Raw genomic sequence first — 26,171 nt, 5'->3', positions numbered from 1 at the left:
GTTACTCGTTTTATTAATATTCCACAAAAACATTCGTTCATACTTATGCTGTGATCTAGAAGGCTACATCTTTGCTTAAATATAAAGCAATTGGCTTAAAACATTTTTAACAGCTATTGACTTAACTAAAAATGATGTTTGCTAAGTGGCCAAAATCGATTAATTTACTAACTGAAATGCGATCATCGCCTACGCCTAACATCGTCTGAGTTTGAATGTCGATAGTTGACAACACTAACATTGTTTTTGTAGGTACTGTCTTGTCTTCTGCCGGCTGAGATAAATAGATAGGTAATAATTTTGTCTGAATCTTCGAAGAGAGACAGTTCATTGCATTATATATTAGCCAGCATTGAAAACATACAGACGTATTTACTATAGAAATTTATATTATCAGGTAAACTGAACTTTAGTGCTAAATACAAATCAAAATAGACTGATCACTATGTTTATATTTTATTAACAAACATGCATTATTTCTGCATAGTGACTGTTGCGCTTATTACACATTCACAATCAGTATCTGTCATTCAATTCAGTTCATAATCATCCTATTAAAGTATACGTGTCTGATAAATTTTGGTGATAAGATATGGAATAATTTGTATTTAATTGGAACTGTATAAAATTATTCATTTCGTACTTTGCTAATAGGAGGAACCAGCTGCGAAAATGCCGTCTATTCCTGGAAAATACCAACACTACAAAAATGAGAACATTGACGATTATTTCGCAGCTGTTGGTAAGAATATTTTCACCTAATTAAAAAACCCTAACTTTTTATACAAAGATTTTGAGTTCAATCTATTAACATACACCCACAAATAAATAGGTATATTTTTAAAATATATTTTTTCACAGGTGTTCCATACATGGGTCGTAAAATGATGTCCATGTCATCACCGTTAATGGAGATCACTGTGGATGGAGACATGATGTTCATAAAAAATACATCTTTAATCAGAACTATTGAACATAAGTTCAAGTTGGGAGAGGAGTATGAAGAACAAATGCCTAACACTGTGATCAAAGTAAGATATTATTGTTTATTATTTAAAAGTTCCATTCATTGTTCAATACAGACTTATATCAACTTGTTTGAATTTCTACATTAATTGTTATTATTAGTCTATAATTGCTTATAAAAATATTTTGCTGCCATGACTGATCATAAAAATATCTGATCAGAATTATTTTGCAGTGTTATTAAGTCATCCATAAATGAAATCATGCCTTTTTTCCATAGGGGTAGATAGAGAAGAAAGAGCACCATCTGATATGATTCTTACAATCATATGCCTCATTCACATCTATACATCTTGTCATTTAATTAACAAATTTAATTCTGCTAATCACGAATTTATTATTATTTGCAGAGTGTAACAACTATGGTCAACGACAATGAGTTGGTAACAAAGTCAGTGATCCCTGAAACAAATGCCAACTGTGGACGCCATTATCTGTTCAGTGATGACGAGTGTGTTGTTGTAAGTTAAATGATAACTAAAATACCTATTTTTTGACACTAAATATAAACAGCTTTAGAGATATCATAAAGTAAAAACTTAGGAGGAATGCTATAACATAATGCAATCCAGGACTGTTAGAAAGGGACGAATAATATATTTATTTATTAAAACACATATGTACACTTATCATAATAGGTCTTAAACCTAATGTGATAGTGTAATAATATTGTTAATTACTTTCCTTTTCTGACTGTGTAACAAGTATAGCATTTGCACAACAGTATTACAATTAGAGTTCTTATTTTTTGCAAAGTCATGATGAAAAGTTTTTTAATTAACTGCCTAATTATGTTTTAGTGATGTTACCAAAGATATACATAATATTAAAAGCATTGGACAATATGAGTATATTTAAAAAATTGTATAAAAATATAGTATTGTATCTTATTTTTCTTTTCAGACTCTAACTCATGAAAAAGCCAATACTCCAGCGAAGCGTTACTTCCGCAGAGTCAAATAATTATGCAGCAAGCTGACGAAATATTATTTTTATACATTCCTAAGTGTCAACCCTACCCTATTACGTACACCAATATAATTGGTATTGAACTGATTTAATTATTTTATACTTTTAATATTGTTTATTTTTTTATTAAAATTATAAATATTATTATATTCTTGGTCTTTCTGTAGCCCCAATAAAATGCCCACAAAGTATACGCAACTTTTTATAAAACCACGACCAACCGACAGCGCACCGCGAAGAAGGGCTATTTATCAATTTAGTAATTGAAGGTTCTAAATTTATCAATTAAGACACTTAAAATATGCAGCCGACTATGTATTAAAGTTTTATTCATCGCTGTGGCGCAACAGAGTGACTGTGACTAGGTTTGATTTCCGGGACGTAAATCACTTTTCTGTTGAGAAACACATTATTTTTATATCGCTGTCGGTGGAATTTGCCTATAGATAGTTTTAACGGATCTCATCTCATCTCTTATCGGAGTACGTAAGCATGAGACCAGCACTCGTCTAGTATGTCTACTAGAAAGGTAGGAGTATGATAAATGATAATACTATAGTTTATTAATAAATTATTGTGTGTAGGACCTTGATGAATACAGAGTCAAGATGTTTACGTACCAAGATTTAACGAGTTTATATTTAATTTTGTAGTTGTAGAAGAATGAATAATCGACTAATAACAACGATATATGCAATGACAACTATATTTAACAAAGAGTCGCCATCTGCGGCTCGATAATTGCAACTTTTTTTGCAAATTTGACGTTAAAACACGGCTAATTTTCAACGCATTTTATCTATGATTTTGTCCCTTTCTATCATATTGATTTTAAATTGGCTTGAGAAACGTCACAACATGACATTTGTGTTTCATTGATTTGCTCGGTTTTCATTGACTTCATTTTATTGTTTTGAAAGAAAGAACCGTAGGAACGCGAGACGGTTTTATTTTTGCGAATCATATAAATTACTGCAACATTCCGATAGTGTAGAAATAGACCTAGCATCAATATATCCGATAAAATGGCTGAGTACACTATTCCTCAAAACCAGGTAGGTAACTTGGAAGTAGTACATAATTTATTATCCGATAGTTCCACAGAAATTGAAGTTTTACTAGCTATTTTTAATTATAAAGTTCGAGCGAGATAGTTGATTTTGAATCTGAAAATTTACAACTAACATACCCAGTTTAAATATAATTGTAAGAATATGCAGGTAATTCAATAAAAACTTTATTTAAATGTAGTCAAATTCACAGGAGCAGCAAGTAAAAAAGCTGAAGAGGTTCTTGGAGGGCTGGCGAATGGCTGTACTTCCCCTTAAATCTGTTATTTTGTGGGAGCAGCAGTGGCACCCATGTGCCATCATCGGCTCAGTTTCCATGCTGTTTTTAATTATTTGGTTGCTGGATTTGAATTCTCTTGCAACAATAGCTGTTATTGGCCTAATTCTCAATTTTATAGACTTCATTGTGCCTGTGGTATGTAATTCCCTCTATGGACCCACTTCATGGACCGGGCAGCATGAAAAAATGTTTGAGGAAATTTGTAAAAGCATTGTAGCGAGTTATAACAAAGGCTTGCATAACATTCGCGTGTTCTACTGCCTAAGGGAAAATAGCCCTTGCATGGTAAGTTCAATTCAGAAAGTGCTTTAATATAATCCTTGGAATACTTAAATTAATGTTATGTGTATGTTTCAGTACTACATCATTTCAATCAGCATGCTGTGTACACTGGCGTGGGTGGCTTCATCTGTTAACAATATATTTTTGGTCTACATTCTGTCTACGGTAATGCTGCTCTGGCCAGGTCTTCGACACCGAGGCTTCTTTAACATGATATTATCCATGGTGAACTTGGCACCTAAAGCTTCGTTCCTCAAGTCTGAGTGAATTTATAAATTTGTGTTTAGATTTTAATATGTGATTGGTCTGGTCATAAGTTTTAAGTTAAGCTTAGCTTATTTTGAGCTTTAAATTACTGTATGTGTGATACTTTATGATATTAAAGAGCCAAAGCCTTTATTACTTGTTTTCTTTATTATCTGGTACTCATTACCCATGTCAATTATTTTGTATCAAAGGACACTAACACTGGATTTATTTTGGGAATTAAGATAAAAATAATTCTAATTGATTCTAATTCAATACTAAGAATCACAAAAGTAAGAAATATTCATTTCGTTACATTCTTAACAATAAGAATCTGTTGTGTGGATGGTTATAATTATAAAAAATATGACTGCTGCACTTAGGTGTTGGGTTCGAATCCCTCGCTGGAAAATCGAATAGCTAACTATTCTTATCGTCATTCATCAACTTGCTATGGGCCGCAGATAGTCGGCAGTGCTGGTCATGTCACAAATGTCATTTTACATTGCATATTTTATATTGAACAAGTTCAATTCCGATCAGTAGTTCTTGAGATTGACATATTCAAATAGACAAACTCTTCAGTTTTATATTACTAGTAGATAAAGATTGTAAACAAAGCAATGACTTACTGCTGCTCTCGGAGTTTGTGCCTTCTACGTAATTTACGCACTGCGCACTTATATTGCGTGCCTGCATTTCTGCAGGTCACCATTACTCACCTTCATCTAAGTTAGGAAATAAAAACAAAGGAATAATCATGATTTCATCAATTTATTTTGATATAAATTCTTATCTAAATTACATTCAATACGATTTCTTCAGAAAATTCTATGATTTTATGTGTGCATTGTAAAACTAATAGGATGAGGCAAAGCGCATAGAGTGTAATGACCTGTAGCATCTAGAGACATTTATATCATAGACAGTGTACTTCTAAGGCCACAAAATAGTAATACATTTAGGTAATTCATAATAGATTGAAAGCAAACTCATATACAAATAATCTTATAATATGTCAGCAACATATAATAATAAATCCTATTTTAATCTTAGATTTTATAATAACGATTATATTGTAGACACTAACAAGCAAACGTCAGAAGAATCAGCATCACAGTAACGAGTGCAAAATAAATAAGATCAATCAAACATCTAAGGCATGTCAACAATGACTCAACTTATAGTTATTGTGTGCATTATATGAGATTCTTATAATTAGACTGAATGCTTCACTATTTAAAATCAATTATTGTATTTTACTATGTTTCTGCTATGGTGAATCCAGGTTTTACATTTGTGTTTTTCGCTTTCGTCACAGACGGCACGCCTGGTTCATGGGTCATGTTGTTATTCGACTTATTATCACTAGATGTGCCTGGCCTAAGTAGATCATCAGTCACTAAGGTAGTTTTAAATCTAGTGCCAGCGACGGTCTGCTGGGAGCTGAGGTTACTCTTCTGTGCACTACTGTCACTGTACCTCCTACTACCATTATTCAAAATATCGTTTCTTTTGTTTTTACTTTTACTATCCTTGCTCTGTAAATTCAACGAGTCTAGATTGGGTGTATATTGCGTGTTCTCCTTCGCACACTTCAGTTTTGTCTCGTTATCCAAATTGAAATTTTTGCTACTGGATGGCATATCTTTGTAGAAGCACTCTTTAGTTTGTTGTAAACTAAGTCCGAAGAAATCTGTAGAACATTTACTAGTGGACGGTTGATTATTATCCAACTTGAGAGATCCGACTCCAGTGTAGGACTGTGGACTGAGATCGTTTTTGATCATTTTTACCGGTGAGCCACAGGGGTCCACCGAAAGAGTCTCTTCATCATCTTCACCTTCGGCACTCTGGAAAAGACAGATGACAAATATCAACTTACATCCAGAATCAAATAGTAGACTATAAGAAGCCAGGAGGCCATGGAACGGGCGAAGATCGCAAGGAAGGCCGCCAACTCAGAAGGTCGGATGACAGCGTAAAATGTGTAGGACAGTAGGTGGAAATGGGCTGAATAGTTAGATAAATAAGGAGCAGTTATTCTTACTAAAAGATCATGGTCGGTGATGGACCCGGCGGTCGCCTCGTTGCTGTTGAACTCCAGCTCCGAGGGTATCGACACCGGCGTCACGTCGCCGCTAATAGACGAACCTGGAACATTGCGTACACAGCTTATGTCAGTATATGCTACACAAACAACTGGCAAATATCACGTTATTTTATTGAAATTAAATAAGCTCCTTCAATTAATATGTATTAAAGAAATAGGAAGAATGTCAATTTCTGCAACCCATTGTTATTTCCAATGATAAATATATATTTGCACCTCAAATATATGTACATATTAATAGTTAATACCAATATTTTTGCTACTTTTTTATTAAAACCTTGCAGAGCAAGCAAGTTAATTTAGTAAAAGTATTGCATGTCAGAACTGTTAAATTTATATTTTATTCGCATGATAAATGTTATTTATACATATCGAGGTATTTATAAAGATTAGATATAAGTTTGTCATGCAGTAAACCAGTTTTTCTGTTATTTTGTAAACGTCTATTCAGTAGTAAACTTACGCGCTTCGACATATTAGCATAGAACAGTGCAGCGCATGCGGTCTCTTAGTCATGCAACAATGAACTTTAATTAACAGATGATACAGTAGTGTTTCCTGTCGATGGAGTATATTCGTAACAAGCGACGATTTTGTGCTACGTTACTTTCTAACACTAGCCGTCGATCAGCTCTGCAGTATTGTAGTAGCCGCTGGATACATCCAACCGTTTACTGTAGCACCTTATATATTTAGTTAAGTACTATTTGATATCGGTATCGGTAGTGAGGTGTCGCGGTGTAAGGTGCGGCAGTAAGGTGGGTGGCGGCGGGTGAGGGAGGAGTGGTACCTGCGACGTTGCAGTGCGGCACGTACGGGTGCAGGCTCGACTCGAACGCGCACAAGGTCGCCGCCTCGCCGTCCCACTGGGGGAGCTTGCTCGGCACATTTTTACTCCAATTGCTACTGGAATCCATAATGTTTAGTTTACCAGCCTTCGGCTGCTCCCACGATATAGCTTAACAGATCCCGTGAGTGAATGATACAAGCGTGAATCTTATGTATGACTGCGATGAAATTAGCCGCCACACATCGTGGACAGAGACGGTTCCGAATAAACTCCACAGGCGGTCACCGCGACGACCGCGCGTAGGACAGAGGAAGAACAAGCTTTAGTCGGCGACCGGTCTCATTTCCGAATGAGATTAAATGTCATTAATAACGAGTAACATGAAACATAGAAGTAAAACTAACATCAAGCAACATTAGCGTAAATGATAAGTGTTTATAATACAGTCTAGTCGAGTGTGAGCGGAGCCATGAAGAGATAACTGAAAACATCTTCCAAGTCTAGAGTCGGAACAGTATCGAGAGCGGTCGTAAAACAGAGCTACGATAGTCAATGAAAATATTTGGAAAACGCATTCGAGCCATTCGAGATCTTGCTCTATGCTGACCAAAAATCTACTAATCCCCTAGAATATAAACATAAACTCGGTATACCTCTCCGTCGAGGCGGTCTTGTGCTCCGAGTTGGAGGCGTAGTTGGAGTTGGGCGAGGACGGGCCCGCCGACGACAGGCCGCTGGGCAGCTCGCCCGACGACGACATCAGCGACGACGGCCCGCTCCAGCCCACACCTGCACACACGGCACATGTAGGCGGCGCCGGGGAGCCGCGGCTCGCTGCGGCGCGACACTCACTGTTGGTGGGCGACGGCTGCTTGCCGGCGGGCGCGGGCGGCGTGCCCAGCAGCACGGGCGCCGCCGTGACCCGCTCCAGGAAGGCGTCCAGCTGGCGCAGCGACAGCGCGTTGTGCAGCGTCTCCAGCGGCCGGATGGCGGGCACTCCGCCGAACCCCTCCACCGCCGCTGTAACACGCGCGGTCAGTGCGGGCCGACTGGGGGGGCGCGGGGGCGGGGGACACTCACCGTTGCTCGCGTTGGCGGCGGGGATCATGACGCGCAGGTTGGGGGCGGAGCTGGAGCCGGAGATGACGGCGGTGCTGAACAGGCCGGCGGCGGACAGCTTGCCGCGCGCGCCGAGCCCCAGCATCTTGAGGTAGCTCATCTGGCCGGCGATGCTGTGCCGCTGGCGGCGCCCTGCATCCCCCGACACGCTACAGCCGGCCAGTCGCGGCCACGAGCCGCCGCGCGCCCCGAACGTGATGGCGGACAGCGGGAGCTCGTTAGTGGAGGACTCGACGCCGTCCACGTTAATGAGGGGGGTTAGCGGCTCGTCCCCGAGGGGCCGGCCGGCGGGGAGCGCGCCCGCCCGCCCGGCTGCCGCGGGCCGCGGATTAGTAGGGTGTTACGTCGACGGGGAGGTTAGGGGGAATGCGACGTTAGTAGACGGGGAGGTGATAGAGAGAAACATAAATTAGTGATTAATATAGATAGATAAGTAAATAAATAAATATGTATATAAATAAATAATATAGATACTCGTCAAAGCGTGCTCGTAGAAAGAGTGGCAATACTGAGATCGCGTTTGACACGGCACTACACAGAAGGGAACCCAACCTGCGCAGTAGTTTGACGATCGTTCCCGGCGCCGGGCGCGGGCGCCGACGTCGCCGCTCTCCTCGCTCGCTCACACGCGTGTCACCGAGCGAGGAGGGAGGGACCGCGCGCTCGCGTCCGTTACGCATTACATCGCTACCTTAATAAAGCTAGTTCACGTAAAGTAAAACGTTAGTGAGGTAAGTAAGTAACTCGGATGCATGCAGGTGCCAAACAATAGTCAAACGTGCGCACACACACGCGGGGAGCGAGAATGCAGCGCAAACACACACAAGATCGCCGGCCAGAGTGAGCTCAACAACAGCGCCCGTCGCTCTACAACTCCAAAGTAATCAAATAAATGACAACACACCGACACGACACACGAGCGTGCCATAAAACGTCTTTAGTAAACTTAAATGCTAAAACAAATTATATAAAATCACAGATGATACAGATCGTAGTGAATGATGGAAACGTTAGTCGCGTTTCCGAGTGATCATGCGAGCGTGCCGCTTACCTGTGTGATGTCGGTCGCACAGATATATGACAACACGGTATGAGTGAGGTCGACAAGGACAGTATACCCTACCCCGGGACACGTACGCGATACGTATAACACGTAGAGGTATAGTGAGTGCGTGACTGACCTGGCTGGTCCACTATCTGCAGGCTCTGGTAGCGCGGGCCCACGGCGCCCGCCAGCGACTGCTCGCTCGACACTGTCACACACACTGTCTCACACCGACCATTATGTGCCTTCCACACGGACGCGCAACAAAATACTATATCTACTCATAGACAGTTCCCTGGTACTGCGTTACAGTTTCTAATGTATGCTACAGAACTTCTAAATTCTATTGAACATCGGTTACTGTTTTCTAAGTTCTAGAAGGTACATTAGAGTAAAAAAAGCGTCACTATTATTAAGGCTAAGCTTTTATATTGCAAAATATGTACTCAGGGGACATTGTAGGTATTTTGTTGCACTCCAGAAAAGAAGCAAACTCAAAAGTTAATCGGAAAATTAATGACTAACTTGAAATCTAAAATTTCGTTATCTATTTAGAATACCACTACATAGACTTATATAGAAATATAAAATCATAATAATGTCGTCTAATAGGAACACCCTACTAAATGTTATATATAGATCGGTTTCATGATAAATGTGATATTTAGCCAATCTATTGAAACCGTACTTATCAGTTACCGACATCTTAGAAGGGTAGATTGTTGGCAGTCCGGGCTACCGTCGCGGTTAAACAGCGCTGAACGCCAGCCACAAGATGGGTGACCGTATTCCCTTAGCGCTTCGTACCGGGCGGGCGTGTTCATAAATAAGTAAATGATCTACTGGAATATTATATTGATGAAAGTTGAGATTATATGAGAGTTCGTCGCAGTCCTTATGGAACGATAAAATCATTATCAATCAAAATATCATTCAAGGTGGTCATGCCTGGGGTATATAACATTTGATATGTTTGTAGTAATATACAAGAGTGGTGGGGGGGGGGGTCACACGTCACACGTCACAGCGTGTTAGTGCGTTAGTCAGTGTCCGGGCGCGCGCACATACTTACCGTTGTCGTGGCTCTGCTTGTGCTGGTCGTAGCTGCGAGCGCGCGGAGGAGCTTCCTCCACGTCTTTCGGCTCTTTCTCGTCGTCCTGCAAATTAAAAAGAAGTTATATTATGTTTTTGAACACGTTTGGTTATAGCAGATTCTCAGTAAATAGGAGAATTCAACAACTAACACAACTCTTTTAACCTTGGACAGGGGATCTAGTAGCACAGATCTGATATTTCTATTCTACCCATCTGAATATCGTCAATTACTTGGCTTTAAAAATGTCTGGTCCCGAATCTAAAATACTTTTTTAGTGTTATGTAACAGATTTTTGTTTTATTTATTTCATACGACAATAAAGCAAAACAATCTATATAAAATAATATGTAGTACGGAAACTTTAACAAATGATCTACGATTGATCACCAAAACTACAGTTATTCCATGCAAAATGAAATGTAAAACTATGTATGTATATGTATCTTGCCTGTGCGTGCGTGTGCGTGTCGCAGTCGGCGTGACTGCGCGCGCGCAGCTCGGCGTTGAGGCGCGCCGCCAGCGTGGACGCCTCGTGCCCGCTCACCGTGTAGTGCAGGTTGCTGTAATTGTCACTTTAATACCGTGTTAACTACCGGTACTGTACTAGCTAAACATAATATATCAACTTGGATATAATATGAAAGTGGGAGATGAAACTAAAGAAGTAAATGGTGATCGTAACAAGTGCACATTCTTTGTGGTCTTTGCTTACTCCTCTAGAAACAAGGCGTTATGTTAAAGTTGCCTGGAATTATTAATGCAGATTTCAAAAGCAGCTACAAATAGATAATTGTCCGTATTTATGCAAAATGGAACCTTTTTTAATTATAATTCTATACTTGAAATGAAGCGAGAGATATTATAAATAGTGAATGTAACGTAACATTGTTCTTAAAGTAATGAAGAAAAAAATTAAATAGAGAGATTTTTCTGTCAAGTGTATAATACAGCGTATGTGTAACTTACCATATAGGTATGGGATCCGAAGGTCTCATCTTTGATTTCGACAGCTTTTTCGGCGAAAACGTGTTGTCAAGTTCTTCAACATCCTGTATAAGTAATATTTTATTGATCGTCGCTCCTGTATTTCTTATAAACCTATCTTTTGTATACTTACCGGCTGCAGCGTTTCTTGGCTGGCCATATTGTCATCTTCGCCTTCTTCCTCTATGCATTTCACTTCATCTGACGAACTTTGCTGTAAACAACAAATGTTGTTCATTACAATCGATGTAGTTTATTACTAAAGCTAAATATAACAGATTTAGTAACGCCGTGTAACATTAATAAAACGCTTACTGTGTGATTTCAAACCATTTTGCTACTATTCAGAGAAATTGCCTTATCCTTACTTAAAATTTGTATAAGAATCGATAAATATCATCATCAATTTGTCATTGTCACCATTGCGTCGGGAGGCCGTGGATTCGATTCCCACTCGCAACAATTATTTGTGCGTTAGTCAGTAATTTTGCTTGCCCAACAATTAAATAGAATTACTTATCTATAACAAAAATAAGCCATTGTATACATACCGAGTTGTTAGTCGTGGAATGGTTCCGACTATGAGGACGGAAACCCGGGCCGGGCGGCAGATTCTTCTGTACGCAACAGTTCACGCCTGGACTGAAGTGAAGCTCCACGTGGAATCTGCAACATTAATATAACATTATTATTAACAACCCAGCACATAGGTATATTATAGAAACAGCAACAACTGCTACTAGTTTTTTTTCTCTGATACAAATCGAAATATTAGTCACTATCACAAAGTTTGTTATCAAATTTTGTCTATAAATTTTTAATATCTATGAATTTTCTGAAATTAATCACTATGGCTAAACTCAAGAATATTTATTTTTCAGTTAAAACTGTGTAATATAAGCGCACATCGACATTCATTATCAATACTTTATTAAAAAATTCTCAATTACTTAAACTAACTCAAAACTTAAACTAACTCGGCTTATAAAATGTATTTTATATATAGATACCTTTCTTCTGAGTAAGGGTCTTTCGTAGGGTCCTCGTACAACATGACAACTATTTGCGACATGTAGTTGAGTTCCGACACCGTCGACACGTACTCCATAGCGCGCCGCCATTGCTCGTCTTTTAATACCTGATAGATAGTACAAGATTATATGAGAAAAAATAGTATTTGTGTGTTGGTTAGTATGAATGAGGTTTTGTTATGAATGTAAAGTTTAATATAAATCTTTGTAGCAAGTAAATTGGTATAATATTAAAGTGAGAATAATAGGATAAATTTATTATGAAAACCATTCACAAAAAAGTATTAATTTGAAATATTAATTTATTTATTTGAACACCGGTTTAACACACTCTGAGCACCCCCAGGTTGAATAAAATAATTTAGCCTTTTGATCCCAGTTTCAACTATCTGCGAGTTAAACTTGATAAAAATGGGGCTAGCGGTTCGCGCTGAAATCGCTACAGAAAAACTTACGCATTTATCTCTATCTACTATCAGTATACAAAATAGGTCCTAAATAAAAAAAGAATATTAGTTTTTATACATTAATATATATTAATTAATGTACATTGTTATAGATTAATATAAACATAAACTCACGTCGAGCAGTCCGCCGAACCTGAGCACGGTGAGTAGCGAGTGCACGTGACTCTCGCTCGTGAAGTACAGGCGCGTGCGCACGTGCCGGCCCGGACTCGACACGCCGTGACTGTATCTGACCACACACACACACAATTGACTACTATTGTGAACCTTTTTCATAACGTTGTTTCTTTCCTTTGTTTTTTCAAACAACAACTTCTTTAATTTCTGCATCACTCCAAGTAGTAGGCTGGCACAAAATGCCTTTAGCATTTAGTCCGCCGTTTTACTTCTTGTATTGTATTGTAGAAGTTTAAAATAAATAAATATCACCCCTATTGTACCCAAAAGTGTAGACAGAAGTATAAAAACTATAACACGTTTCACCATTATCAATGTTAGTTCTATGTTATAGTGGGCGAGTCTTTTGCCATTTACCGGGCACGTTACCAAACTCCAGGCTAATAAGTCAAATAACAAAAGATCTTTAGCACTTCGGCCGACCCCGAAATCTCATGATCAGCAGTTGCTTTGTATTACTCAACTGCACCACAGAGGCAGTGGATTTTATTCATAAAAAGGTATTTTCATTTGTTGCCCTACTGCGTAGTAATAGTAGGGCAATCACGGCCAATATCTAACCAAGTCAGCATTTCGAGATATCAATTAATTTTAAGTGGGTTTTATAATTATGGTAATGGTAATAGTGGTAATATATTTTAATCATAAGTAATTTCATTAATTACATACACGTGCCTGCAATGACAACCTAAGCGTTATTTTAAGTGTCACTACTTATATAAACGTCTTTAATTGTTATAGACTCAAACATTTATTTGAAGAATGAGTATCAATACGTTAAGTACATTAAACAATATATTGCACGACGAGCAGTTTTTTATTGTGCAAATCTCATCTACAACAACCTAAACCGTAGCAGTTAGAATAAATCTTTAAAACAAATTTTCTTTATTAGACAGTATGGTTGCTGAAATATTAAATTTGTTAGTGACTGTTTACTATATAGTTTGATATTATCTTTTACCTGGGATTCAATCTGTTGACGGTTTCTTCTCCGGATTCTTCTATATTTCTCTGCAGGTCGGCTCGTATCTTCTTGAGTAGCGGCGTACAAATACCTTGTCCTATTGTCAACTTCTCTTGCATCGTCAAACCGTATTCCTGTATAACAAAAAGGTTAAATTTAGTCACCAGAAAGGCTTTTGCCAAGGAAGTAATGTAACCCGAGTGCAGATGTATTTCACTTTCTACTAAATATTCCTAAACATACTTTACAAGAATATCGACAAAGATAGACAAAATAAAGTATGAAGGCAATTCATCTACAAAGAATTATATAGCCTAAACCCGAAGAGACATAAGAACGCATTGCAATTCGGTATTTTGGAAAGCCCATTTAAAATTCATCATATCCACTCAAAGTCCTTTCTGGGTAGTCTGACATTCTACTACACACATTACATTACATTTATTACTGACATTCTACTTCTGACATTCTTTATAAAAACCGATATCATACAATTTAGTGAAACAAAAACTTACCTGTGGTATTACAATATCAGCTAAATACTTCGCATAGATGTACAATTCTTCAGCGAGGTCAAACTGCAGCGTGTGTTGATTGTGTTGCAGATCGTACTTGATGCAGTCGTAGATGTCCGGGATCTTTGAAATGTCATACGTCTTGTTCTTTGTGCAAAAGTCCTTCTCTATCTTGCCCCAGCGGCGACCCATTAGCTCCCATGTCTCACCGTGGTAGAGTATCGTGTCTAGGTTATAAAAATTGATTGTTAGTTAGAAATAACTGGTTTCATTTTGCATTTTTGTGTTAATAATATATTGGTTTAAGATTCATTACACCTTATACCTAGAAGATCATGTGGTTAATTTTTGTAAAGCACATATTTTGTCTTAAGTGTTATGCATTTTCTTTCAAATCTCTTAATAAGCATCAGTCGTGGTACAAGAATGAGGGTATACGGTACCGAAATAATGCCTTGTACAAGAAGAGCACTTGATGGCCTAATCTCAAACTCCATCAAATTTCACGTTGCAGAAAAAGTAATATAGCTGCATAACAATTAAGCTTTATCATGCTATTTATCATCAGTCAACGTTCGGTAGCCGGAAAAAGGAGACCTGGTCGGAGGAGAAAATCCTGGCTGCGAAACATCTGAGAATGGACGGGCATAGGGAGTGCTGCTGAACTCTTTCGTCTGGCAAAGAATAAGACGAAATATGCAGAGCTGATTGCCAACCTTCACTAGTTGGACAGGCACTTTAAGAAGAAGAAGAACGTTCGTGTAGCGTGGAGTGTACCTTTAGTCTTGGGGTCGTCCTTCTTGGCCAGCACGATGTGCACGAGGTGCTGGATGAGGCCGTGCACGTGCGCGCAGCAGCGCACGGGGTTCTTAGTGTCAGTATATATAAGTGTCTGTGGTGGGTACCTTTAGTCTTGGGGTCGTCCTTCTTGGCCAGCACGATGTGCACGAGGTGCTGGATGAGGCCGTGCACGTGCGCGCAGCAGCGCACGGGGTTCTTAGTGTCAGTATATATAAGTGTCTGTGGTGGGTACCTTTAGTCTTGGGGTCGTCCTTCTTGGCCAGCACGATGTGCACGAGGTGCTGGATGAGGCCGTGCACGTGCGCGCAGCAGCGCACGGGGTTCTTAGTGTCAGTATATATAAGTGTCTGTGGTGGGTACCTTTAGTCTTGGGGTCGTCCTTCTTGGCCAGCACGATGTGCACGAGGTGCTGGATGAGGCCGTGCACGTGCGCGCAGCAGCGCACGGGGTTCTTAGTGTCAGTATATATAAGTGTCTGTGGTGGGTACCTTTAGTCTTGGGGTCGTCCTTCTTGGCCAGCACGATGTGCACGAGGTGCTGGATGAGGCCGTGCACGTGCGCGCAGCAGCGCACGGGGTTCTTAGTGTCAGTATATATAAGTGTCTGTGGTGGGTACCTTTAGTCTTGGGGTCGTCCTTCTTGGCCAGCACGATGTGCACGAGGTGCTGGATGAGGCCGTGCACGTGCGCGCAGCAGCGCACGGGGTTCTTAGTGTCAGTATATATAAGTGTCTGTGGTGGGTACCTTTAGTCTTGGGGTCGTCCTTCTTGGCCAGCACGATGTGCACGAGGTGCTGGATGAGGCCGTGCACGTGCGCGCAGCAGCGCACGGGGTTCTTCACGAAGTCCATGGCGGCGTTGATGCTGACGGACGCGCACGGGTTGATGCGCGCGCGGTCCTCCTCCGTGAACTCGCGGTCCACCTGCATAGCTTCGTGTAGCCGCGCCTTAGCCCTAGCACACAACAACTATCTTGAGTACAATACGACAGCCTTTCTATGTCACAATTTTAACTACTCAACATTATAGACTGAAAAAGGTAGAGTAACTTGTTGAGAAACCTATGAAGAACTAAAACTGTCGTTTAAACAACATTGCTTAAATGGCAGATAAGCGTTCCTGAGGGCAATTACTATGAGCATCCTACGGAAATCCCAGGTTGCCTCGTGAAATCTCAGCTGCAATGTTTTTTCATTTAATATGGATAAAATAAAAAGACAAGAGAACAAATAACTGTCAATGTCACGCAGGCAGCACCAACCATAATTAGTATAACATTGTACTTACATATTCTGAACTTTCGAAGAATCACAGTCATTATCTAGCAGTCCATTAGTATTGGCCGACTTGACCATTTGTACGAGTATGGGAGTGAGCTCGCCCTCTAGAGCCAGCAGTCCTTTAGCGAAGGCGGCCGCGGTCATCTGCACGCGGCCCTCGTCTGACGCGTAGATCTTCAGGTCGTGGCGGAATGTTGAGTGCAGGCGGAGCAGGCCCAGGCCTTGAGTACCACCCTCGCCTGGAAGTAATAGGATTAATTAGTATCTTGATGGTTGCAATTGGTGCTTTGTTTTGCTCCAATAGACAGATTTCAATAACGCTGAAATATTAAAGACTAAAGGTAGACTACAACAATGGTAGAACTTAAACTTCAAATGCGACTAGACTCTACTAATCATACAGGCATGTATCTATTAATTTAAGCGCAATTTTAAGTTAAATTCGTGAATAAAATATTGTCAGATAACTTTATTAGACGAATAAATTGTAATTTTGACAACTAATATACAGAGGATATGTCACAAAGAAAAAAAGATACAAATATGGGCTATATAACGGCGCCAAAATACGAGTCTAAACCATATTTACGAGTATACGTACCGGGTATATGTCGTCCCTGTCCACCAGGATACATACAGCGGAACATTCGTCCGAGCTCCTCGGCCTGTATCCGTCCCGCCGGCGTGAGTTCCCCGCCCCACTTGAGTATCAGCACCAACGACGGCTCCCCACCGCCGCCTACTGCACAACCCACACATAACAACACATGGACGAGGTTTTGACTACTATTAACTAATATAAAACTAAATTAAGGTAAACTTAATATATTTTTAGGCCATCTAGCAGCGTAATACGGCCAGCTGATAAGTTTTAACTTCTCCTACACTATGCATTAAATTAAAACATTTTTAGGAGTGATGAAATTTGTTACAATATTTTACTTAAGCTAAGAGGCTTACTTTTAGGCTTTAGCTACACGTATTGTTGCTGTTCAGTATTTATATAAAGTCAGTGTTTAACTCAGTATTTCGCTTACACACTGGACAGTGGTACTTTAGCATAAGTACGCGTTTTTAAACGAAATTTAAGTTAAGCTATCATACTTGTACATTGGTAAAGCATTTCCTCCTAAATAGCAATGCATTTCGTTAATCATCTATTTTCCTAAATCCACCTATTTTCGCCAATTTCTACGCAACGTAGCATAATATCTCTATGCACTTAAGCCATGCTAACCTAGTGTTAAATTTACATATTATGCAAACAAAAGCCAATAGATAAGACCTCGTTATCAACGGCTACTATCGCAATCTTTACTTTACAGGCTATCCGGAAGTCTCGGTATCGGATTAATTACTGATAAGTACTATTAAGATAACACTAAACGTGATTACTGTATCGGCTGATGTAAATGATGTAATAGTTGGCTATCTACTTAATATACAGTCTTAAGGGAGATGGAAAATATTGACATTTGAGATTATGAGAGAATATGTTTTTAAAATTTATATTACACATCGAGTAAAGTAATAGAAATATCGAAGTAATTATGCCCGTAAAATATACAAATATATTCACTACTTAACCATTCTGGGTATCGTAATCTCAAATATCAATTAGTAAATGGCATTTACTGCTCCTATTAGGTAACAACATATATATTCAGCCTTTCGTCTATGAAATATTACTATGTATTACATATCTGCAACTGCAATATTCACTAATTTTCCTAAGATTAAAAATTAATGATTTGTACAAAATGTTACAGTTGTGTGTGCGAGTGGTTTTTCACACGTAATAATCAATGCGCTGTGCTCGTGAACCAAACGAGTGCGAAATATTCGTGATATTTGAATTGCGTTCATATCTGTAGACATGTAGCTGATTGTAGTGTATACAGCATGTAACAGCACAGACAAACCACCGATAGAAATAGATGCATAAAATTGCTTATTACGAAGAAGACTTTAAATTACAAAGAAGTATTCAAGTGTTATCGTTTGTTGCAACAGTGAAAAAAAAACATTGCAATGAAACCTTGCATACCCAAAAATTTTAAAATCTTGAAAGCATGCATACCCTTTATTCGATTCGGGAAGGGAACTTTGCCCAGCAGTGGGACAGCAATGGGTGAAAAATAATTGTTCAGTCTATTCATTTAGTTATTCTTGAAGGCTTATGTAAGGTGTAGGTTTCTATAAGCGTTGATTTAGCAATGCGTAGGATTAGAACTCGCACTATTCAATCAATGCCTTAGTTATCGAGCTATCATTTTTATCGTTGCTGTCACATGCCTGTACATATTTATGCATACGTGCTTTATTTTATATACTTCAAGTGAATTGTCGTTTCATGAATGCTATGAAAGTGCAGTACAAATTCGTGTACTTGTACCTTCGTTTTCAGCTGTTGCGGCTGCTTTGAAACTATGAACGCACTCAGAACAAATTGTTTAACATTTCATACAAATGCCTTGTGGTGTTTCGTACCTAAGCTGGTAACTTAAAAATAATGCTGTTCTATGCACCGTTATCGATACATTATACAAAAACACAATTGTATCACTTGGATCTTTTAACATTTTAAAAGACTGTGTTTTTTTATCATTAATGTGTTGTCTCATTATCTCCTCAGTCTCATTTAAATTTAGGTCAGAGAATGAGTGAAAAGGCCAACATGTTCTCTTGTCAAATTATTCAATATTTCTCTCCCGTGGAATAGTCCCCTGAATCAGGTAACTCGTGAGCTTGCATGATGCGAAATTTCAAAGTGAACTCCATTGTATAAACTTCAACCGATATTGTTTCTAAGAAAGTCAATAACAAAACAAGTGCATTAGCGCCACCTGGCGGGCGTATACTTCACCTAACAACGAACAGTATCAATAATAGTGCATAAAACAGCAGCTTATATAATAAGGCAATAAATAAGGTGCAAAGCGGACCGTCGTCGAGGCACTGTGGCGCGTTACCGTCGTCGGAGCTGGAGCCGCGGGGCCGGCCGCGCGGCTGGTACTTCATCTGTACCTTGCGGTTGATGCCCGAGAAGTGGCCGTACCTGGTACAACACAATTACTTGTTAGTCAATATTAGTAAGTATTGCAAAAATAAGAAAACTTAAGCATTATACATTATTCTTTTGCCGAGCATCAAGTTTTTTTTTGTATAGTCGATTATACATTTCCACTCGCTAATTTCCAGAGTAAATTTCTTTTCCATAAACAGATTTTGTGATATAGATGGGCAAATGGATACAATCTCACGGACAGACAGATTTGGGCGACTATACAATATGTGTTAACTTTACAACTCCACAGAGATATTGACCACGAAAAAAGCGGCAATATCGGCCGCTTTTTTCGTGGTCAATATCTCTTTTTGAAATAACACAAAAGAGATTAAAGCACTTACATTTCTAACACACTCTTCAATTGTTCTAATTTCCCTTGCTTCTCTTCGATCTCAGGATCGGCATGTCTTGTCTGTATGTCGGAGAGCAAAGCGCGCGCAATGTCCAGTATCTCTTGCAGTTGTTTGGGCTTCTTGAGCTTCACGTGGCCTCGCTTGAACCCGTCGTACTTCTCGAATATCTCGAAGAATCTGGGAAAACAGAAGCTTGTCAAATATAAATTAAATTGAATGTTGATCATTGCACTTATAAGTAAATATAGCAAAATGTATAACTATGTAATATAGTAAATTGAAGTAATAACTATTGTTCTCATTACGATTAACGTGATTTTAATAACAAACTGATTTTTACAATAATTGCAAACCAAAAAAGCATAGTCAATCTTGAAATTTTCGTGAAAACAAAAGCAATAGATTTGAGGCATATATTGATTTACTATCCTTAGTAACTATTACTATCTATCTATCTATTCAGCCCACTTCTACCCACTAATTATTTAAGTCTAATTGTTTGCTAGGCAACAATTGCTACATTATAAAAACAAAGCAACTATCATACACTTAACTCTTAACGAAAAAAAAATTAAAAAGAACACTATAAATACATACCTTTGATGTCTAACTTCTACTTTCATCTTCTGTTTCGGCGTTCTATCTCCATGCCTGATGACAGCGACCACACACCTCAGCTCCATCATCTTGCCGAACGTGGTCGGTACTATGGGCGGGTCGTCCAACTGAAACGGCACTGACCACGGGATGTGCAACGTGGGAGCCAGCTCCCGCAAGATCATGTTGCCCAGAATCTTGGCGCAGTCATCGTAGTACTTGTTTGAGTTCTTCACGAATGAAAAGCCGTTTACGTCGCACACGAAGGATTTGCCGTTTGCTCTGTGAATAATTAAGTATGATTAGATTTTTTTTTGTATTATTTATTCTCTTGCGATTTTGTGACATAAAACTCGTTGCCAATAACCAATTGGTGGTCTTAATATCTTTACTAACTTCAAACTACTAACGTGAAATTAAAAGTTAAATTTGTACTTGTCAATTTTGAGTCGAAAATTAACAAATAATAATAGCGAACGAAACTATGAAAAAATGGAAACATGACTATTTTGAAAATCTTTAAAAACACCAATATACTTTTCGATTAATTTTGCAGAATGCTGAGATGATGGGAAAACAGTATCTTTCAAATAACTTACCTAAGCAAATCAAATCCACAAACAGTCTGTTTAAACGCCAGGCAGACCTTCCTGGAGATGAGTTTCTCCTGGTTGGACAGTATGACGGGGTAGCGGATCTCCTTGCCCTCGGAGTCGCGCTCCACCTTGCCGTCCAGCGCCGGGCTCTTGCGCGCCTCGGCGTGAGCGTAGTCCGGGCCTACTGTGTATACTTTCACATCGGTACCTAGAAAATAATCATAATATTTTTACTACCGTTTTGTGACTAGTTTTTGGACGATCGGACAAAAATGTGACTTAAAATTTGATCATCTATGTTTTAGGAAACCTTATGATATTTAATATAATAGAATAACAAAATAAGGCTTTACAACTTTTGAAAGACATAAAAAAAGTAAGAACGACTACTAATCCACGTCAAGAAGAGTGGCTATGGAATCAAAACTAATTTGAAAATGAATATTTAATTTAGACGAAAGAGAAGTAAGTATTTCCTTTTAATATTTATCTTTCTCGTGAAAAGTATACTATATTATTTTTCTGTTAGCAGATCACAGGAAAGGAAACATTAATACGCATTTAACGCCATGAAAACAAAGATTTCACAAAATCTTCAGTTTCGTAAACAGAGTGTCGCTCTCTATTTTTAGTCGGAATTCACACGGAAATACTATAAATAGTTGGACAGGCCTCAACGCCGATTTGAGCCAAGTCGATTAAATCACCTATTTGCTATAGAAATATGTACAAATATATAGTGTTGGTGTCAACACTCACCATCCGTTGGCATAAAATCTTCGTAAATAAACGACCCTGTTTTCCTCACTCTGGACTCCGGCGAATAAATGCTACTGCGACTTCCAATCTGTAAACAACGAATACACGTTTAAATACGAGATATTGTTTTAGAAGTAGCCTAAACAATCGCCATGTCCGTGTTTATTATTGTTTTGGAGGACATTAAATTAGTGCGTCACCGAGTATTCCTTTGTGGGACCAACATTATGATTAATCCTCATAATTAATTATGATAATGTCCTTCATATAGCTACAAGACCTGCACAACACAGTACAGTATTCCTAAGGGATGGTATGAGACAAAATATGACGCATATTTCAATACATGAAATTAGAATACAAATGATTCCCCATGGATAATGGTATACACTAAACAGACATGTTGCACGTCAGACTGTGTCACTTAGAAAAGAGTCTAACGAAAAATAAAAAGTCTATAGAACATACTAGAATATGCCACAGTACTGTAGTGACTATCTTCTTTACACAATTCATGGAACACAGCAGGTACCTTTCTAAACAATCGCTGGCTGCCCCCGCCCGCGGAGGTGGGGTAGTAGATGTAGATGTTATGATCCTCGGCCGACACCGGCTTCTCGACGAACGGCTTGTTGAACACAACGCCGTTCACTTCCACGTGATCTTCCGATTCCACTAATTCGTGATCTGGAAATAATAGAAAACGCCCTTAGTTATGCTTTAAAATAACTTTTGTACAAGTAACGGTCCACATGCATTGTTAAGCATCAGGATTTCTCAGTCAAATAACTAATACTACTGTAATTTTGCTATCCACATATTAAAGATATCACTTTAAAGGAGAAAAATACAGAGTTTAAAGGCGAACAAGACCGCACCCAGAAGCGTTTATTAAATATTGCTGTGATTTAAAATGCACTTACGTTTCGGGTCCGGCGAATCTCTATCTAAAACTGCATACCTCGGTATTTCTATTCCTTCACTTTCTAATATCGCGTATACTTTTCTCCGATCCTGTCAACAGCAAGGTCTATGAACAAACGAGTGCGGAAGTGGAATCAATAATAAAAGAACATGTGTCGTACATAAATGTACCTGTATATCATATTGCATATGAAGATTGTTTATAACGTAGGGCTTCCTTAACTTCTCGTACTGTATGGCCTTGTCCAAGGGGAAGCCTTTCGAGTGAAACGAAATCAAACAGTCACATATAGGCCACTCTTCTACTGGCTTCTGCAAATTAAATACATAACATTTAACATAAAGTTAACAATAAATCAAATATACAACAAAAAGCGATTTCTGCGATTCCACCGACGTATCGTGCTTCGCTTCATCAAATGCGATTATGTATGAGCACTGAAGTCTCGTCAATAATCCATTACCGACTATTTCGCTATTCGACACCGTTCAAACAAAGCAAGTATACATGCGGCTATTCAATGGAAACAAAACATAAACGTAAATGTTAGTATGTACAGTACGTATGTACGGTTATTGTGTGTTAGACGTGCATTATACCCAACAGATGTTAGTTGTGAATATCAATCGAATGACAAATAGTAAAACAAAATATGTCTAAGACTTCAGGACATATTTACATAACAACAATGCATTTCTAATTGCTTAAAAACACCTTTTCGGTCTGCGATTTGAAATGGTTTTTAAGAGAAAAACATTTGTAAATATTATGAAAATTTTGTATCTTACATCCCCTGTTTGTTATTCCATCATGTCTGATCTACTGGACAGAAACTGGTTTCAAACTGGGTTTCATGATAAGGATCAAGTAAATTATGTTACATATTGTATACCTAAGTATATGAATTTTATGTAATAGCCATTTTCTATATCACAATAATGATCAATGATATAGAAAATTGCAATCAATGATAACATTACTGATTAATATTTACTTTACATCATACTTGCTTGGCTGATTTTAGTTTGATCTGAATGTATTAACATCTACATAATAAATTAAATGGATATGATCTAAAATTATTTCGTCAGCCAGTAGGGCTGTTCAAACCATATTTTGTTTCACTAGATGTGTTAGACAATGTGGAGAACCTTAAGGATAACCTCCTCTGGGAACACCAGCATCTTGATGTACTCGAACTCATCGAGTCTCGTGAGGATCTCCTTCATGGGCTTAGACTGCGACTTCTTGGCCATGGCGCATACGCCGACCACCACCTTCTTGCCGCCGCCATCACAGTGGGGGTCCAGCGAGTCGCACAGGTCCAACTCGCCCTGTAGGTCACTTACGGTTTAACAACAAAGAAGCAACAAATAGAGAATTTACAATCGCCATATTATCGTCCTCATAAATATCCTAAATATTGGATAACATGCAGTTCCCTGATTGAAGTGTTTGTAGTTGCCGATTCATATAATATACCAAACATACAAAATGTGAAGCACTTTTCAGAATATTTGAACTCTAACCAGGAGTAGCTAAGGTTTACATCCTATTGTAATCAACTGCCAGTACAAACAATAAGGAATAAGTTCGTAATTTGATTGATTCGACACATGACACTGTATCTAGTATATATTGAGGTCAATCAACAAAACAATGTAACTGCTTGACAAGTAATTGAAAAGACTTCCTGAATATTAAACATACTGTTCAATGAATAAGTACCTTTTTTTATTTCAGACTATAAATTCCATATAACAACTTAAACAGCCAGTGTAATTTCCAAAAGAAAAAAATAGCTCAAAGCAAAATATACCTTACCTTGAGTGCATAAAATAACTAAGTTAAATTGTAAGTAAAAACAGAGCTCATCATCTGGATAATATGAAAATTAATACACATGAATCATGATAGCTAATAGCAGAATTCGAATGAAGATATTATATTTCTAGATAAAATTTCGTGACCAACAATGATTCATATTTAAATATCTGTTAGAATCTGAGTGGATAATTTATTAATTTACTCCTACACTGAGGGAATTAAGTAGCTGAATATTTAGGGATTTTGAATAGGAGTAAGAAAATACACTAAATGTAGGCCTCGGCAATTGTTCTTGAGCACTTTAAAGCCTGATCATCTCAACTTGATATAAAAAGTGACAATGATAACACAGCAGTAACCAAACAGTATCCCTAATTCTACATGAACATTTGTTAATTACTACTCTTTGTTTTAAATTTTTACTATTTACATTATGGTCCATTGCATGTTGTTTTGGTCTCAATCACAAAAATATCTCATCGATTTACATAATGCCCTGTTGATTTCAACCACTTTGAATGGATATATCCAGTTAATTCTGCAATTTTGTAGCCCCAACAAAGTGAGTAATTGGGTTATATCACAAGTTTACGGCCGACTAACTTCATTAGAAGGTCAAATTCATTCCACTCATTAGAATAATGTTAGAAATCACAACATTTAAAGTAATAAACAAAATAATTTATGTTAAATAAACAAGTTTCACAGCATATGCTTTGTATAGGTTACATACACTGCTATCAATTTAAATATTAAATAACAATCAAAATTATATTAACAAATAATGCATAAATTATGTAAAAATCATACAAAATTGATGAGTGACAGAACAAAATCATCATCTTACATCTGGCAGACAGTCATCACAATAACAAATGTCATCATCATTTTGGCCCTTCTTGTCCTTGCTCCTCCATCTTTTAAGACGCCACCAATCTTTAAGCCACTGCCACTCCATCACCACTCACTATCAATGTATCACTTGTATCATATCAAAACATACTATTGTGATAAGCCATACAGACAACCTTGCCAGCCATTGGTTGTCACTGCTTTACACTTGATAACTAAGATAAACTTGACATAAATTAACATTCTACGTTACCTCACTTGTCATTGTCAGCAAAATGTAAATCTATAAATATAGTAAACTATTGTGCCATGTAATATAACATAATTACATGTTCCAGTCTTGCACTGGATTTAATGCTTGTAACAAGTGCTTATAAACTGTTATCAGTGTTACTTTTAGCAAGGAAATGTAAAGAGATAATATTTGTTGACACAATATTTAATCTAGCAGTGCTCCGTATAAATGACCTCAGCCGACAACCAATACTACCGGATTGTTATTTTACACATGTTTTGTTTTTACATAACAGTATTATATTTAACTCATTTATGTATAGGTTCATTGCTCTACTATCTACGTAAATAGGTATTCTTTGTGACTGACTGAGACAACTACTGCTATTTACTTTTCATTGTAAACATAGATTAACTTACTGATGATCTTATAGGTACAAGATTTCCATCATCTCCGACATAAAATTGGGGCTGAGTGGCTTGCCGCAACCCTTGATAGCCATGTTCAAGTTCAGTGTATGACATTACCTACATACACCTGCCTATTTCTTTTTTAATATATATTTAATATCATTAATTATAACGTTAGATGTGAATATGTCCCGAAAACAAAACTACAAAGGAAAACAAAATTGTAAAAATATTTTCAAAAAGATGACCTCCACAGATAATCAAATTGTCAAATTTATTTCAAATCTTTT

General features: G+C 38.1%; 3 protein-coding genes across 5 annotated transcripts; 2 read left to right on the top strand and 1 right to left on the bottom strand.

Annotated features, from left to right (window-relative positions):
• The first annotated feature begins 231 nt into the window (after window positions 1–231).
• On the top strand, window positions 232–2,144 carry LOC142972533 (fatty acid-binding protein-like). Of its 2 annotated transcripts, none has more exons than XM_076113744.1 (5): window positions 232–291; window positions 655–742; window positions 862–1,031; window positions 1,377–1,487; window positions 1,930–2,144. In XM_076113744.1, exons 2-5 carry the CDS (start codon window positions 673–675, stop codon window positions 1,987–1,989), a joined length of 411 nt encoding a protein of 136 aa, XP_075969859.1. In that variant the 5' UTR covers window positions 232–291; window positions 655–672; the 3' UTR covers window positions 1,990–2,144. The 2 variants fall into 2 exon arrangements, with proteins under 2 accessions (XP_075969859.1, XP_075969858.1); XM_076113743.1 differs by having other exon boundaries at window positions 241–397.
• A 666-nt stretch (window positions 2,145–2,810) lies between these two features.
• Arl6IP1 (ADP-ribosylation factor-like 6 interacting protein 1) lies at window positions 2,811–4,026 on the top strand. Of its 2 annotated transcripts, none has more exons than XM_076136744.1 (3): window positions 2,811–3,050; window positions 3,247–3,630; window positions 3,703–4,026. In XM_076136744.1, the coding sequence occupies exons 1-3, from the start codon at window positions 3,021–3,023 to the stop codon at window positions 3,892–3,894; spliced, it is 606 nt and encodes a 201-aa protein (XP_075992859.1). In that variant the 5' UTR covers window positions 2,811–3,020; the 3' UTR covers window positions 3,895–4,026. The 2 variants fall into 2 exon arrangements, with proteins under 2 accessions (XP_075992859.1, XP_075992860.1); XM_076136745.1 differs by having other exon boundaries at window positions 2,817–3,050; window positions 3,259–3,630.
• Window positions 4,027–4,628: 602 nt separating this feature from the next.
• On the bottom strand, window positions 4,629–26,004 carry l(1)G0196 (inositol hexakisphosphate and diphosphoinositol-pentakisphosphate kinase). The gene is given in 28 exon segments (XM_076113736.1): window positions 4,629–5,726; window positions 5,924–6,027; window positions 6,777–6,892; window positions 7,430–7,565; window positions 7,629–7,796; window positions 7,857–8,207; window positions 10,013–10,097; window positions 10,485–10,608; window positions 11,003–11,085; window positions 11,154–11,234; window positions 11,572–11,686; window positions 12,031–12,158; window positions 12,633–12,747; window positions 13,660–13,796; window positions 14,178–14,404; window positions 15,723–15,931; window positions 16,265–16,496; window positions 16,859–16,999; window positions 19,203–19,315; window positions 19,669–19,857; window positions 20,278–20,559; window positions 20,877–21,081; window positions 21,633–21,720; window positions 22,165–22,319; window positions 22,556–22,646; window positions 22,728–22,868; window positions 23,709–23,891; window positions 25,891–26,004. Coding segments are annotated over 28 exon segments (4,704 nt in total). The 3' UTR covers window positions 4,629–5,135.
• Between the last annotated feature and the right edge of the window lie 167 nt (window positions 26,005–26,171).

This window comes from Anticarsia gemmatalis, chromosome 4, assembly GCF_050436995.1.
Source record: "Anticarsia gemmatalis isolate Benzon Research Colony breed Stoneville strain chromosome 4, ilAntGemm2 primary, whole genome shotgun sequence".
In the NCBI taxonomy this organism is placed as follows: Eukaryota; Metazoa; Arthropoda; class Insecta; order Lepidoptera; family Erebidae; genus Anticarsia; species Anticarsia gemmatalis.
This window is presented reverse-complemented; position numbering and strand designations above follow the sequence as displayed.